This window comes from Ursus maritimus, unplaced genomic scaffold (assembly GCF_017311325.1).
Source record: "Ursus maritimus isolate PB19 unplaced genomic scaffold, ASM1731132v1 scaffold_4, whole genome shotgun sequence".
Lineage (NCBI taxonomy): Eukaryota > Metazoa > Chordata > Mammalia > Carnivora > Ursidae > Ursus > Ursus maritimus.
Window position 1 is genome coordinate 66,559,035 of NW_024426552.1, and position 15,935 is coordinate 66,574,969.

The 15,935-nt window shown below is 45.7% G+C and overlaps 1 protein-coding gene across 4 annotated transcripts in view; it reads left to right on the forward strand.

Moving 5' to 3' along the window:
- The window catches only part of LOC103678822 (kalirin RhoGEF kinase), a 453,600-nt gene that overhangs the window by 187,610 nt on the left and 250,055 nt on the right, over window positions 1-15,935 (forward strand). For all 4 annotated transcript variants that reach the window (XM_040621337.1, XM_040621339.1, XM_040621338.1 and 1 more), the window contains exon 3: window positions 571-685. In XM_040621337.1, coding sequence (XP_040477271.1) covers window positions 571-685 — 115 coding nt within the window. The remainder of the gene's footprint in view (window positions 1-570; window positions 686-15,935) is intronic.

Genomic DNA, 15,935 nt, shown 5'->3' on the forward strand with positions numbered 1-15,935 from the left:
AGGCAGGCAGGGGTAGATCTTTGGCTGTGCAGGGAACACTTAACATCTTTTCTGTGAATCTAAAAACCTCCCAGCAGTGATGTCCTGGATGGATGCTTTAAGAGTTTCTCAGCACGGTAGTCAGTTCATCCTGAGCCCTTCTACCACACAGAGGTCTGCAAAGATAAGTGAATTGAAGGTTAAATTTCCAAAGCCCATAGCCGGTTCAATAGCTTGTGTTCTCAAAAAGAGCAGTCATCATCACCTTCATTATCATCTGGCATTTCTGGAGAGCTTTACTTTTCAAAGTGCTTCCCCATTTGCCAGCCCCTCAGTCTCTCCGCCACCCTGTAAAATGCTCGTCAGTATTTTCATCGGCGCTTTGCAGTGACATATTAGAGAAGTCAAAAGACTTGCCCAAGGTCACACATGTTAACCACACATCCAAACCCCATGCCCTTCACCTAACCGGTGACTGCATTTCTCTGGGCCCCATATTTCTGCCTCTTTCCTCCAGCACTCATATGGACTTTCAGCACACTTTCTGGCTGGTTTTCTCAACGGCCCTGGCCCTCCTCTTCCTCCCTGCAGGGGGCCGTGATAAGCGAGGCGGACCCATCCTGACCTTCCCTGCTCGCAGCAATCATGACAGAATAAGACAGGAAGACCTGCGGAAACTCGTGACCTATTTGGCCAGTGTGCCAAGGTAAGGTGAAGGGGAATGCCCTGCAGGGGTGGGAGTGGGGAGCTGGGCTGATGCAAGTGAGTTGGAATGAGGCTTCATCCTGCCAGAGGCCCAGTTGTTTCTGCCCTTGAAGTGGATTCTAATTATTCCTGGAACAACATCACCCACAGTTCACCTTGTTCTCATCATTCCCATTGTTACTGCTGGGACCCACATAATGGAGTGGGAGCCCTGGGCAGAGGTGAGAACAAGGACAGGGGCTGGAGCAGGAGACATTGTGGCCTGGGGAGGAGGGTGGGAAGTTGCTGTTTTCCTTAGGGAAGTGGGAAGTCTGGCTGATTCCACTCTGGCTTGTGCAATGGATTATTTTCAAAATCTGTGGCTTGTGAATATGTTTATGGCTTTTGGAGTTTGGGGCAAATAACTGAACTTGTGTCGCACAGCTAGATGCAGCCCTCAGCTCAATCGGGGTCACACATTTTCAGCAAGGTTAATATTGCCTCCAAGGCGGATGAAAATTGGTTGGGGGGCAGCTAGTGAAAAGCTTGCTTTTTTATGTATTAAGCACAGATAAACATACTGTACCTTAGAAGGTATACACTATATTCATGGTATTAAAATTTCACTGGGTAGGGGCGCCTGTGTGGCTCAGTCGAGCGTCTGACTCAGTTTTGGCTCAGTTCATGATCTCAGGGTCCTGAAATTGAGCCCTGCACTGGGCCCGTGCTCAGTGGGGAGTTGGCTTGGGATTCTCTCTCTCTCTCTCTCCCGCTGCCCCTCTCCCTGCTCACATGCTCTCTCTCTCTAAAATAAATTTAAAAAATTAAAAAAAAATGCCATTGGGTAGGATAATTAAAGAAAAAAAGTTTAAAAACCTCATTGGGGCAGAGAATGATGATACTTTTAACAGGTTGAGAAACACTGGTTTCTGAGTGTTTCCAGGTGGTACTGGTCACGTGGGTGGTGGAGAGAGACATGTCAAGGCCGTGGCCTCTATCTTCTAAGAAGGGAGAGTAGAGGCCTTTGTAGACTCAGAGATCCCAGCATGTGAGAGCTGGAAGAGCCCTAAGAAGCAGTCTAGGCAACTACGTGTTGTGTTCTGCTTAGGCATCAGGGTCAGTGGGGATGAGAGCTGCTCACAGGACATCCGTGGCAGCGGCTGGTCTAGAACTCTGCCCTCCTGACTCCTCCGCCAGGGCTCTCCCATCCTTGCCCCTGGTCAGAGAGATTTCTGTTCTCTTCCACTTAGTGGAGTGGAGCCTGCCAAGTGTTTGTCATGGCAAATAAGAAGTGGTGCCTTGGGCTTTCAGAATCTTCTTGTCTCTGTGCATTTTATAGGAGAATTAGTAGATTACAGAGAGGAGCTCCATATTCAGCTCTGTGTCTGCTGGGAGACCTTGGATAATTGTTGAAAGTGCTGATTGGGGCACCCAGGTGGCTCAGTCATTAAGTGTCTGCCTTCAGCTTGGGTCATGATCCCAGGGTTCTGGGATCGAGCCCCCCATTGGCCTCCCTGCTCAGTGGGGAGTCTGCTCCTCCCTCTCCCTCTGCCTCTCCCCCCAGCTTGTTCTCTCTCTCACTTGCTCTCTCTTCCTCAAATAAATAGAAAAAATTTTTTAAAAAAAGAAAGTGCTGATGAGGTTCTTGAAGCAGGTGTCCAGTGAGGCGAGCACTACATTTAAAAGTGCTACGAGGGAGACAAATGTAAAGGGATTGGTGGACGGTGATGGGCAAATGGTACAGGGGATTTAAAAGTGGCCATCCAGGGCTTGGGAGGATATTGACTAGCATGGGGAACCCCGAAGAGCCCCCACAGAAGGCTGTGCACAAACAGATGTCAAATAGTGTCTCTCTCTTTTTTTCTTTATGATATCTGCTGGGAATCAGAAAAGAGATAAAAGGTCTTAAGTTCCAATGAAAGGGATTCAGGTTATAAATCCAAAGAAGAACTTCTAAACTTTGAGTGCAGGAGTCTTTGGATGAAGAATCGAATAGAATACTTTTTTTTTTCCTGGAGGTCTCTTTGTACAGAAGAAATACTTCCTTCTGTCTCAGAGGCAAGGAGATGGACTAAATCGCCCATGATTGATGTAGGTAATTTAGCAATTTAGTCATCTAGGGGCTAACCAGTTTTAAAAGCACCTTTCCCAAGTATACTACTAACAGGCATAAAACCAGGCATTTTCTAAAGCAATTTACAAAAGAAGTTTTCATGGGGACCCATGATGAACTCTCAGTTCTTTTAGAGTCAGAAGAAATTGGGGTCCCTGGAGACAGGAAGGGTACATTTTTCCTTTCTGGTATGTTTATCACATCCCTGCAGCTAATGCACACTTACCTTCTAAAGAATAGAAGGTAAAAGAATTGGAAAAAAAACTTTTCTTCATTCTGATTTGTTAAGCAAAGATGGGACAAAATAGATTGACAGCAATTAAAAAGGAGGGGGTGAAGGGGAATGAAATCCGAGAGGGCCTGAGAGGAAGGTCACGGAAAAGGAGAAACAATACATTATCATTGACGGAATATACTGGATGCAAGCTCTCTGCTTCTCAGAGGGAGTTCCCAGGCATTGCATCCTGTGCCCCTGAGAGCAAAAAAAAAAAAAAGGTTCTTCATAGGTTCTCGCAGGTGGGAGGCAAGTATCCTGTTGCCACCTTCAGTGGGAAGAATTGTTCTCAAAGGGACGCCTGGGTGGCTCAATTGGTTAAGCATCTGTCTTTGGCTTAGGTCATGATCCCAGTGTCCTGGGATCGAGTCCTGCATTGGGCTCCTTGCTCAGCGAGGAGCCTGCTTCTCCCTCTGCCTGCCACTCCCCCTGCTTGTGCTCTCTCTCCCTCTCTCTCTCCCTGACATAAATAAATCAAATCTTACCCCCCCAAAAAAAGAATTTTTCTTGGAGTCCTGCTGCCTCTGTTCCAAGGGTCTTTGTTTACTTGGAGTGTGAGCACCTGGCAGGTTGCTGAGTTTACCAACTAGTCATGCCCACCCATCACTTCCTAATTCTGTTGGCCTCAAGTTCACACATGACGACTGTTGGAAACAAAACCTGAAACAGAATTGTTCCAAAGACAGTGAAGTCTGGGGAGGGAAACTGAAAAACTTTGCAGGTCAGATGGTGTTCCCCACTCTTCTGCTTAGCCACAGCTTTGGGAAAGAAGGGAAACTATGAAAATGAATAGCTAGATTAGGTCAATGATACTGATGAGAGGCAATGATCTATGGTGGGTCCTGGCTCAAGAGGCTAAAAGACAGGCTCCTGTCAGGGCGGAGTGTGCTTCACAGGCTGGCGTCATCTTCCATAGGTGATATTTGACATTCATTTATTCATGCATTTATTCATTCATTGTTTATTTAACAAATATTTAGAGCCTCTACATGCCAGGCAGACTGAGCATTCATGGTAAGCAGGAACATTTTGAGAGAGTTAGGTAAAACCTGGGTATTTTCCTACCCAGTGCAAACCATGAGCTATAAAGGACAGCACAATATATAACTGTGCTGGTAGCACCAGAGATGAGCTGGCCAGCAGAAGGCAGGCCAATAAGGACCAGTAAGTGATGAAAAGAAGATCCCAGAATCTAAGGAATCAGTCATCGTGAGGCCAATTCTGGCACCATTCTAGAATAGATGATTAAACAGATGGTTGTGAAAATTTAGAAATGAATGGGAAGAAATCGTCCCACTATCCTCTGTGAAGGCCAGGCCACTTCCGGACCACTGCATTCAGCTATGCAACACTGAATTCTGCCAGTCCATTTTAAGAATGACATCGACCACTTAGAGTATTGTCAGGGGAGCAGCATATTGAGGGACCCACAAAGTGTGTCTCTACAGTTGAAGGATTGAAGGATGTTTTCTGGCAGGAATGAAAATGGAAGAAAAGTGGTTCCTGACTTCAGGTGTCAGGAGAGCTGCCCCAAAGGAGAGGGAAAAGGCATGGTTAGAGATTGGGACTCCGACATGAAAGAACCAGCCCATGTGGGAGCTGTCCAACAGTCTTGCTGCTGCCTCTGGAGAAAGTGGGCTTCGTGTCAATGGAGAGGGGGTGATCTTCTGTTAGGGAAGCTGTAAGAATTCTTCCATTGGACTGGAGGCTGGATTGGATAATTTCTAACAGACTTTCTTGTCCCAAATTTTGTTTCTATGTTATTGGGGGGAAAAAGACACAGCATAAAATATAGGACCTCAAAACAGAGAATTATCACCCCCTCCCAACATACACTTCCTTTCTCAGGCTCCCTAAATAAGTTAGGGCCTGGGATTTCACTTCAGATGGTATCTACATCTGAAATCCTAAGGGAACTGCTTTCCAGTCCCCTTGGACTCTGGGTGGGAATTTAGGGGCATCACCTGGGACAAGGATCATCCTGGACTGTGACAGTTTGGAACAGCCTAGTTACTCTTTGGGGATCCATCTTGGCCTGAGGTAAGTCCTTTCCGACTTCTCTTTTGTGCTCCTGGTGGGTCTGAGCACCCATCTCCAGGATCTTCTTCACGCTTTCTGTCATCTTCTTCTGAGGAATCACAGACTATGAGAGTGGGAAGAGGCCTGGAAAGTCTTCCAGTTCAACTTGCTAATAACTCCATTAACTGAATTCAACAAATGTTTGCTGAGTGCCTACTATGAGCCAGGGCCCAGATAGGCATCTTGGTGGGCACTCACGTTATCTTTTCTGACTGTCACCCATGCTATACTCTGCGAACTTTTTTTTATCCTTCTGGTCTGCTATCTGCTTGCAGCTACTTGTACATGAAAGGAACAGAAAGGAAATACTCAGATACAATCAGCTGATGAATGTTCCTAGAAATTGAGAGACAGGATAGAATGTTTAGCCTGAGAGTAAATAATTGCCCAGGCAGAGCTCACAGTGTAGATAATCTACCCACTGTGATTATTGAGAGTTGACCAAATGCTTGAAATAGGAATTTCTAAGTAGCTAGTAAAAAAATAAAATAAAATAAAATAAAATAAAATAAAATAAAATAAAATAAAATAAAAATCCTGGATTACTTTTGTCGCGTTGAATTTCTCCTCTTCATCGTCTTCATTATCCTGCTTTGTCGTGATCATCTTTCTGCTGCTTCTAAGGGCACCAATTGCTAGCCCCTTGATGTGTCTGCCACTTAATTCTGCTCTTAGCAGTGCAGCTGAGATGCTAAGTGGTCTGGCAAGAAAGGCAGAAATCATACTGGTGAGGAAAGATGACAAGAAATTAAGATGGGATATTCTGTAATGCCAATCAAACCAAGGTGCCAATATTCACAGCTTATTATTTGATAACACTTGCTCTTGTTCTACTGATTTCGGCAAGAGATAAATTGGGCTTATAGCCAGCACTGACTTCGTGCAGCATCACCAGAAAATAGAAATATGCAGAAAGAGCCAGAAAGACAGTTAACAGATGAGGAGGTAAAAAGTGCAAGGGTTTCCTCCCACTATGCTCAGCCTTAGAGAGCCCAAGCTATCCAAACTGTCATCACTGAGTGTGTTTTATTGCAAAGGCCTGTGGAGATGTGTTGTTGGCCTCCTGCCCTTTGTTCTGGGATCGTCTATTAAAGGAGGATATGGGGAGGACTGATAGAAGGTCCAGAAAATAGGACCAATGAGAACATTGGCCTAAAACTTACTCCTTTTCACATTCCTTTTAAATTTATTTTGTTGCTTATATACAGAGAGTTTATAATTTCTATTACAGGTCCCAGATTCTACAGAAACTTGAGCGATAGCAGTTTAAGTGTCCCTATTGTTAAGCTGTGTGTAACACAAGTCCTAAAGGGCAAACAGCGTTCTACTGTGCTGTTAAGGAATGTAAAATCACAACAGTAACTACTCTCATTAGTGATCACCTTCCTCGGAGCTGTGCAGACCTTCACAGTGAAGGGAAGAGAGGCATCCTAGGATAGATGGAAGACGCTGAGGTTCAGATCCCAGCTCTACCGCTTCTCAGTAAGGAAGCGCATGGCCACTCAACATGGGTAGTCCGAGAAGAGTTTAATGAAGGCACAGTTTACAATCATGCAGGCAGGGAACACGGAAACCAGCAAGGTTTGGATTTCCAAGTTATCCCAGGGCTAGAAACTGCAGGGAGGGGAGATGTTACTATTCTAAGCCTGAAGGAGCAAGGTCAGGAGCAGTTCCCAGAATCTGGAGAGAGATGGCTGTGTGAGAGGGCTGCCTGACAGGAGCTGTGGCCTTGGGTGATGCCATGATAGGGGGAAGGGGAATCTATTCTCTTACTTCACTATCCTCCCATTTTCTGACCTCCTGTCGTTGTTTGTCATTGACTGAATGCAGCCAGAGGGGGTGACAGGGAGCCCACTGGTGCAATCAATGTGGGCCAGCCTCCCAGGTTTGTCAGGTAGAGGGGAAAGGATGGAGAATGGATTTGGAGGGGCAAATGGAAGATATTTGGCATGGGATGAAACCTTGGGCATGTAACTCAACATTTCTGGTCCAATATTCTGATTTTTAATTTAGGAAAAGAATGCCCATCTCACGAGAGTGTCGTGAAGAAATTATTGAGCAATCTCTCTGTAGCACCCAGCGCTCAGTACTTCTTGGTCTGTCTCCTAAAGGAGAATAATAATAATAATAATAATAATAATACATATCTAGTAATATTTGCTACATATTAAAGAAGAGACATAATGTATATGGTAAGTTATGAAGCATAATGTTAAAATGAACACCTGAGAGCTCACCCCCCAACTTCAGAAGCAGAATATCACATCTGCTTTTAAAGCTTCCTCTGACTCCTCCTCAGCCTGATCCCCCTTACATCCCCCAGAAACAACCACTATTCTGAGTTTTGTGTTTATCCTTCTCTTGCTTTTTTGGTATAGTTTACCACATATTTCCATAAACAATATATTGTTTAGTTTTGCTTGTTTTTGAGTTTTATAAAAATGGTATCATACCATATGTAGTTTTCTTTGACTAGCTTTTTTGAACTACTGTGATATTCAACAGCATGGATGAATTCTCAAATGTGATTTTGAGTGGGGGAAAAAGCACAATGCATCCAGCCTCTAGAACTGATCTATTAGGTAATTAATAATGCTAACTGTTATTATTATCTTTAACCTGCATTGCACTGTCAGGTGTTTTGCATGTATAACTTAATTCTCATGGCATGTTGAGGTGGGCATGATTATTCCTCTTTTATATATGAGGGGACTGAAGCCTAAAGCTCTGAGAGGTTAGGTAACTTGCCTATGGACACACAGCCGGTATAACTTAGAGCTAGATGCTCTAGTACCAGAGCTTGAACTGTTACCCAATGAAAAAATAAGGAGCCGGAGTGAAGGAGGCCATGGTGATGGAGTGCAGGGGACAGATCTGGGGATAGCAGGAAGGTCGATGCTTCAGGATAGGCCAAGTATTGGATTGGATCAGGACAATGGAAGAGGGTGGTAAGGAGATGAGGGGTCAGACAGGTGTAATGGTGGTGGGCAGCGATGATCTGTGCATCAAACCTGCTTTCTCTAAGGTTCTCTTTGGGTTCTAAGTGTGAGGGTGCTGGTGGAGAAAGGCAGATGGCAATTACCTCACGCCTGGGTTTCTGCTGGTTAAGGCAGCCATGGTGGGCATGGAGGTGCGGGATACTGGAGGTGATTGTTGGGGGTGCCTCAGACTTTCTCCCCCAGGTGTTTTTCTTCAGTTATAGACATTAAATGCTCCTCAGTTATGCTCATCTATGGATGATAGTCAACTAGGCTGTAGTGACCAAATAACACCAAGAGATGTAAAAAAACAGAAGCACTTAAGACCATGGAAACTATTTAAACAGATGAGTAAAAACCTGCCAGTGTCAGGGACCATGCACATAAAGCCTGGTTCCTATTATACTCTAGAGATGGTAGTCCTGTTCAGTTTCCTTGGTTTTGAGGCCTTTCTTTCACTCAACCACCTGTCTGGTCTGTCTTCTGCATTACTCTGGTGGCAGAAGCACCATTCTGGCATTAGCATTCTGCTGATACATTTTGAAGCTGGTCCCCTTCCCTGACCATGCCATCGCTGGACTTGGCATGTCTGGCCGGCACAGCCCTGTTGGGGCTGCAGGGCCTGCAGGGCTCTTGGAAACCCTGTGAAAAGCAACTATGTGTGTGGCAGAGGCAGAGCTAGCCATGATACTTCAAATGTAGAGACAAGAATTTGTGATTCCCTGGAGAACAATAACCTGGATGATCAGAGGCGGAAACTGTGTGGTCATGAAGTAGCTAAGGGAAGCAGGCCTGGTTATTCCAGGAACCAGTGAATGCCTTTAGGTGATAAATCAAGGATCCAGCGTTGGACAAAGCATTCCTGATGGAGAGAGGAATGTCGTTTGTCTTGCACAGGCGTCTTCAATGTAACCCTTGGAAGGGACGTGGAATTGGTGGGAGTGGAGCTAACAATAGTGGACTGGCAGAGAAGGACAAGTGAGCTCGAGGGAAAATACTGATCCTGGAAATGAGGTGGGGGATTACAGCCCAAGAAGAATGAACCCAGAAACTTCTGTTCTAGGAGAAGAAATGTGCATGGTTGCCGACAAATTTACTAACCTGTAAAATAGGCGTAAAAGGATTACTAAGCACAACAGTGGTGAAGATTACACAAGAACCCATGAACAGAGCCTAGCCCAGGACTTGGCACTCAGAAGGGGCTGACGGTAAACAGCACGTCTTTCCCTTTCCTTGCTGGAAAGTAGAGACCTTGTTTTGCCACCTGTCCTTCCTTGCCCCAGGGCTGCTTTGTCAAAGTTGGGCCCAGGGAGATGGTTAAGGTCAGGATAGAGCTAGCAGGAATATCAATGATAGCAGTGAGGTCAGAAACACCAAGCGGACTTACAAGAAATATGGAATGAGTTAACATATATAGTAGTGTGATAAAGTCTTGACCTCTTATTAATTAGAAAACCATTTCTTTCTTATAGAAATTAACTGCAGAAAAATCTAAAGAATTAAAATAAATACTTATAACTCGACCATGTAGAAAGAACAATTAATATATTGACATATTTCTTTCCTGTTATTTAGAACTTTTAAAAGAATTGAATTATGTTGCTTATTTAATTTTGCTTCTTGTTCTATTCCACTTTGCATTATACCATGAGAATATTTTCTTAACATTAAACACTTTTTCAGCATAATATTGTGTCTTGGGATGCACCATATTTTAATTAATGCTGTCATTAGACATCTAAGTCATTTTCAGAATTTCATTGCTATATATAACACTCAGTAAACACCTTTGTGTATAAACCTTTGTCTACTTTTTAGATGGTTTCTTTGGGATAGATTTGTGGCAATCATAGACATTTTTTTAAGGCCAGTGATTCACATTGCCAAATTGCTTTCCAGATTTCCTAATTTATATTTCCAATATGCCTTGCCTTAGACTTCCAAGTCTTGACATTTCTCCAGCATTGTTTATTTGCTCATCAACAACCAGGCCCCACTGTGCATTGTTATTACCATCACCAAGAAACCGTAATGTAGTGCCCTGTGTTATGCACCCAAGCCTGATCCTGGATTTGAAAAGAGTAAAGGAGTTGGTCACAGGGCCTGCCCTTTGGGGGTCTCTCAGGGCAGGATTCTTTTTACTTCCCTGAACTACTAGGACTCTTAATGGGAACCGTACATTAAAGTTCGGATCTGACATGAAATCTAGAAGGACTTCACTGCTTTCTACCCACAGCCAATTTTTAGTTTTGTCGTTGGATGTGTTTCAGCTCATTGGCTGGTTGTGCAATCTGTTCTTGGCTTGGCTCAGAGTAGTTGTTAACCTCCTCTGTGCTCCTCTGCGCAGAGGTCCTTATCTGCCTTCCAAGTTAGGTCTCCTTGGAGTTTGTCTCTGGGTAGCAATGTTGAACGAGCCTCTAAAGCTTAGGTGTGGCACTGCATTTTCTGCCTTAGGCTGCTGCAGCTTATGGCTCACCAACAGCAGGCTGATTGGGAAGCTGGTATTTCTAGTGCCGCCTTGATTAGGTACATTTCAATATGTCGGGTGAATAAGTCCCAGGACATTCAGGTTTTTTCTGGAATTCATGCTAGAGGATCAGGATGATTTAAATTTAGTTCTGATTTATTTGTCAATGTTGGAAATAAGGGAGTTCCCTTAATAGAGATGTTGTAGAGACAGGCTAAAACTGGGAAGAAGGATGTATTTTTCACGTAGTGGGTTCCAGATTTGGGGCAGTTTTTCCCTTTTCTACTATATCATTGTTTTTGACATGTTTTATATTTCTTGCTTCACCTGTCATTGGTTAGGCCTTATCATGTGCCCTTCACTGGTGTTTGGGGTTTGTTCACATTTTTAGGCATATGTTGGATACTGACATTTTATGTTATAAAACTAATTTTACAGATTGCCTTTATCAGATACATGCTGGCAAATTAGGTACGCTGCCACCAAGTGGTGGAGTACCTCTGCTCAGCTACCCAAGGACATAGATGGGTTTTGTTAGAGGCTCTCAGTGGTAATATTTTGCTTTCTCCTCTTTAGACCTTGGATTTTCTAGGGTTTACATTTTTTTTTCAGGCTTTACATTTTCAAAATTTTATTGAAACATGGAAAATTAAGCACTAAATAACAAAATTATTTTTCCAACTACAAAATGGGTTTAATATAAATTTTCTCAGAGGACTATTAATAAATATTCAATAAAATAACATTTGTGGAAATATTTAACTTGGGTATATAAAAATTGCCAGTTGAAGGGCTCCTGGGTAGCACAGTCATTAAACGTCTGCCTTTGGCTCAGGGCGTGATCCTGGCGTTTCGGGATCAAGTCCCACATCGGGCTCCTCCGCTGGGAGCCTGCTTCTTCCTCTCCCACTCCCCCTGCTTGTGTTCCCTCTCTCGCTGGCTGTCTCTCTGTCACATAAATAAATAAAATCTTTTTTAAAAAAATTGCCGGTTGAAACTGGGAATTTTATGGTGCTATTTTTTTGGGAAGGGAAATGCTTCAATAATGTGATATGTTTATGCCGATTCTTAATTTTCTTTTATGAAGTCAAATATTTTTTCAAATTAAAAAAAAAAATCCTTCCTATTGGTCTGTTTTCAAGTCTTAGGTAGATTGAAGTCACTGTGCCCCAAGCATAGTTATCTCTTGCAACTTGTACTGGCCCCTTCTCTATTTTCATCAGTCACAAACACTAAAGATAAAAGTCTTCATTTGTCTTTTCAAACCTTCCCTTTTAGACGGTTTCCTGTCTCTGAACACAGAAGATGAGAATAAGATAAACACCACTATCTAGGCCTTTCTGTGGCTGAGAGTATAACCCTGGTGAATATGTTCACTAGTTGCAAAAAATTTCGGTACCAATTGCCACTGTCACTTTTAGTAAAAGAAAAACGTCCCCCGTCTTGCCTGTTTGACCCCATTTCATCTCTTCTTGGATTGCTTTAGACAAAAAAAAACTTCTTAAGTGTTTCTTTCTTTTAAGTTCAGCATCTATCACTTAAGCAGATCTCATAATTTGAACAAAACTTGAAAATGACTTTGGAATCTGGAAAACTCATCATCAAGTGGTGATGGGCCCTGTCTCTTCTATGAGTTCTGACTGTGCACAGGCTTTCTCCTTGATGGGTGGTGAGCCTCTTGAGGGTGGAGATGGGGGGCCTTGTTTGGTGGATGAGTTTGCAGAGCAGCACCTCATAAGTTGGCTGGATTCCATTAGACTGAGAGCTCCCCAAGGGCACAGGGCAGTGTCTCATGCCCAGAACCTTCAGGGCCAGTGCCAGGTTCTGTCTTCCAGACATGGAGTCAGTGAGGGCAGACACAGGTTTCCTTCAGGATGTCCTCTTTCCTGTGTAAAGGGCTGTACCCACGGTCAGTACCCACCGGGCAGGCAGGCTGGCTCTATGGCAGAGAGAAGGCAGAGCCCTTGGCCAGAAGACGGAGCATGGGGGAGCATGCCAGGGAACCGGAAGTAGACTCTGTCTCACCAAGGAGTAGGCCTGTTTCCAAACTGAGCAAGTATGACAGCCAGCCCTGCCTCTCCCGGAACCCAGACAGGAGCACTTTGTCAGAGCCATGGTGACTCAGCTAGGACAAATGCTTTCTGGATGATTTACTGACATAGCCACATGTGTGTCCTGATGGCCCTGCTCTTTCCTCTCAGAGCCTCCCCCTCTCCCCACCCCATCTCATTCTACATCAGGCAAGGACCAGCCTTGGTTTTGAGAGCTACTCAAAACCTCCAAACCCATGTTGTTCTCCCTCTTGTCTCTTAGACTGTTCCATGCCATTTTAAGCTGGAATTTCACCTGTTTGCAACGCTAGTAATTCACATGCCGGGTTTTGCACAGAAACTCCTCTTGGCCCAGTGCCTGAGGCAAGGTCTCAGCCTCGCGCTGTGACATGCCCCTCTGCCCCAACTCCTTCCCAGGAAGGGAATGTGCACTCATCTCCCCAGGGTAGGCTGTTTTCCTCTGCATGAAACTCAGGCCTCCAACCCATTTGCTGAAGGGAAACTCCCTGTTTTGGGGGTGGAGGGAGGCCAGAGCCGCTCCTGCCCCTCACCCAGGCCTCACAGTGCTGCATGTTCCACTATGATGCCTGCAGATTGGTCTAGAGTTCATTCTGTGCATACACAGGATTGTTTAGCTCTTACCTGTGCACTGACGCAGGGAATGGTCTGATAATCCTCTAGCTTTTTCATGCTGCCCCTGAACACACAGGCTAATGAGGGGGAACCCAATTCTTGCCCTTGGGAAGCCTTGCAGTCTGTTTGAGGTTCCAGGATCCACTGGAGAAGACAAAATGGAATGTTTTCAAGGCAGTGGTTCAACAGGCATACCAGGTGAATAGGCTTAACCAGAGAAAACTGATTGGACATAAAATCTGACCTGGATTTTTGAAGAAGTAAGTAGATTAGAATCCTGGAGCTGGAGGCAGGGGGGCTGTAGGGATCAGCCAAGCCAACCCTTTCACTTTGAAAGGGTGAAGTGCTGTCCAGAGAGTGCTAGGACATGCCCAAGGCTGCCCAGCTGGCCAGTGGTGTTGCTGGGACCTGTTGCTGCAACCCAGTGCTACCCCCTGACATGGACAGAGCCTTAGGACAGCAGGTGGCCCCCAGAGCGGCATGTACTGGAGGTCAGGAACTCCCCATGGTCACAAACAGAGGATTATTCCACGCACACATGATCTGGCTGCAGGTGGGAACAAAGACCTGTTGGAGACCTGCCTGTTTAGTTTCCAATTCCAAACATGTCCCCCTCCCTCAGGTTACCTCTGTCTGGCTCTCTGTGACTTTCCTTGCTGTTCTCAGGCTCCCCACTTGTGCCTAAGCCATCACAGGGTTTTTCTTCCACATACGTCATGGAGACCTCATCAGTGCCCTTGGCCAGGCCAACTCTGGCCGGGTGCCTGAGGGAAGGAGGGCTGGCTGCAGGATGAGGGCCTCCTGCCCCATGGGAAAGAGAGCTCCTGTGCTGGTAAAGCCCAGTGGGCATACAGGGGTGACTGCGTGAGGGGTAGCTGAGGGTGTCTGTGTTGGTGGGTATGTTTGGGCATGTATCTGCCTATGCTGTAGGCAAATGGTGCTGGACTTTCAAGAAAGTACCATTACCTGAGAAGGAGGATGGGGAGGGGGAGGAGTAAAGGTGTGCACAGGTGCGATTTGACCAAAGACTGTTTCCCAGAGGAAACGGGTGGTTTATTAATGAGGAGTCCACCTGCCCTGCCAGGAAACCAGAGCCCAGGTGAAGAGTGGGGGATCCCGTGCGAGGGTGGGGAGAGTCAGGGAGCAGCAGCAGGAGAAGGAGTGGTGATAGCCACAGGGATTGGGGTGAGCAAGGAGAATCACTGCTCTGCTTCCTGGCAGGTGGTGGTGGGCGGGCAGCCCTGGTCCCCTCTCTTCTCTCTTCTCTTTCTCCCTGTTTCAGAAAAACTCCTTCTGTCTTTTGTTGGGGTGATTGAGGTGCTGTGGTTAGACAGGAAGGTGGACTTGATCTTCAGTTTACTCCTCACAGATGTATGAGCAGTGACTACAATGAATTTTTTTCCAAGTTAAAAGATAACTGTTTTGTACCCAGCCTGATGATAGGGGAAAGAAGGGGCCGTGGGGAAGGCCTGAGAAACATGGCCCTGGAGTGTGTCTGGGGGCGACAGGGACAGGGGAGGGCTGTGTGGAAAGGTTGTGGTTTCAGTTTCCAGTTTGTTCTTTCTTTGCCTCTGCCGTTTTGGTTTCTGTTTTGTTTCTGCCTCATGTTCTGAATGCCCCAGAAGGAAGGGATGAAGAGCTCTGTGGGGGCAGGGTGGGAAATGGGACAGGAGGCTGCTGGTGGGAAATCAGGAAATCGACATGTCGGTTTCCATCCCAGCCTCCGTGAACATGCCCCTCCACCACCCTCCCTCTCGGCCAGCCAGCCCCAGACTTGTAGCGGCAACTGTTCTGTCCTTCTCTAGGAGTTTCTAAGCTCTTCTTCCCCCAGCCAAGCGTAGCAACTTCCAAATGTCCCGCCCCCCAGCCAGTCTGATTTAGAAAGCGGAGACTCTTCCTTTGGTGAATGGAAGTTATGTTTCAGAGCCTGCGAGATGGTCATGTGACCTGGTGATTAGCAAGGACACCACAGTTTGTGCAGCTAACCCTGGCTGGCCCCTATTTTTTTAAGGTGGCATCTAGGACAGGTCAGTATGTAGATGCAGGGGTCCTGGTGTGTTTCTTAGGCCACTAGACCTATCATTTTATGGCCACACCTGGGGATGCTTGGAGTCATCCTGGAGCCTGAGTCTGTGCTCTTCAGTACTTTACTAAGCTCTGGAGGTGGGGGTCGGGTGGCAGAGAGGGGAAGATGGAGAATCAGCCATATCCTGGGCACATTTGCTCTCCACATTGTTTGTTTAAACAGCATCCTTTGAGTGGAATTAAGCAACAGACTTTAAAAAGTTGGAAATGGAAACCGTCTTCACTTGGCCTCCATCGTGAGGCTTCCCTGGGTCTCTCTGACTTGGTCAAGAGTTGGGTTTGCTTCTGGGAGAATTGAGCCTGGGGGACTGGCCAGGGGGAGCTTCTAGACCTGGAAAGGGGCAGGCACATCTGCAGAATCTTTACTGTAGTAGTGGCTTAACCGTGGACGGGCATCCGAATCACCAGGGAACTTTTAAACACTACTGACTCCAACCCCACACCAATTAGTCAGTCTCCTCGCTTTCTAGAGGAGGAATTGAAGCTTAGATTTAGGACAAAGCCTCACCTTTGACCTTTGCCCCCCAGCCCTGGCATCAAAGGTCAGAGGTACAGATGCAAAAGATATGTTGTTAAATGCGCAGAAGAGACA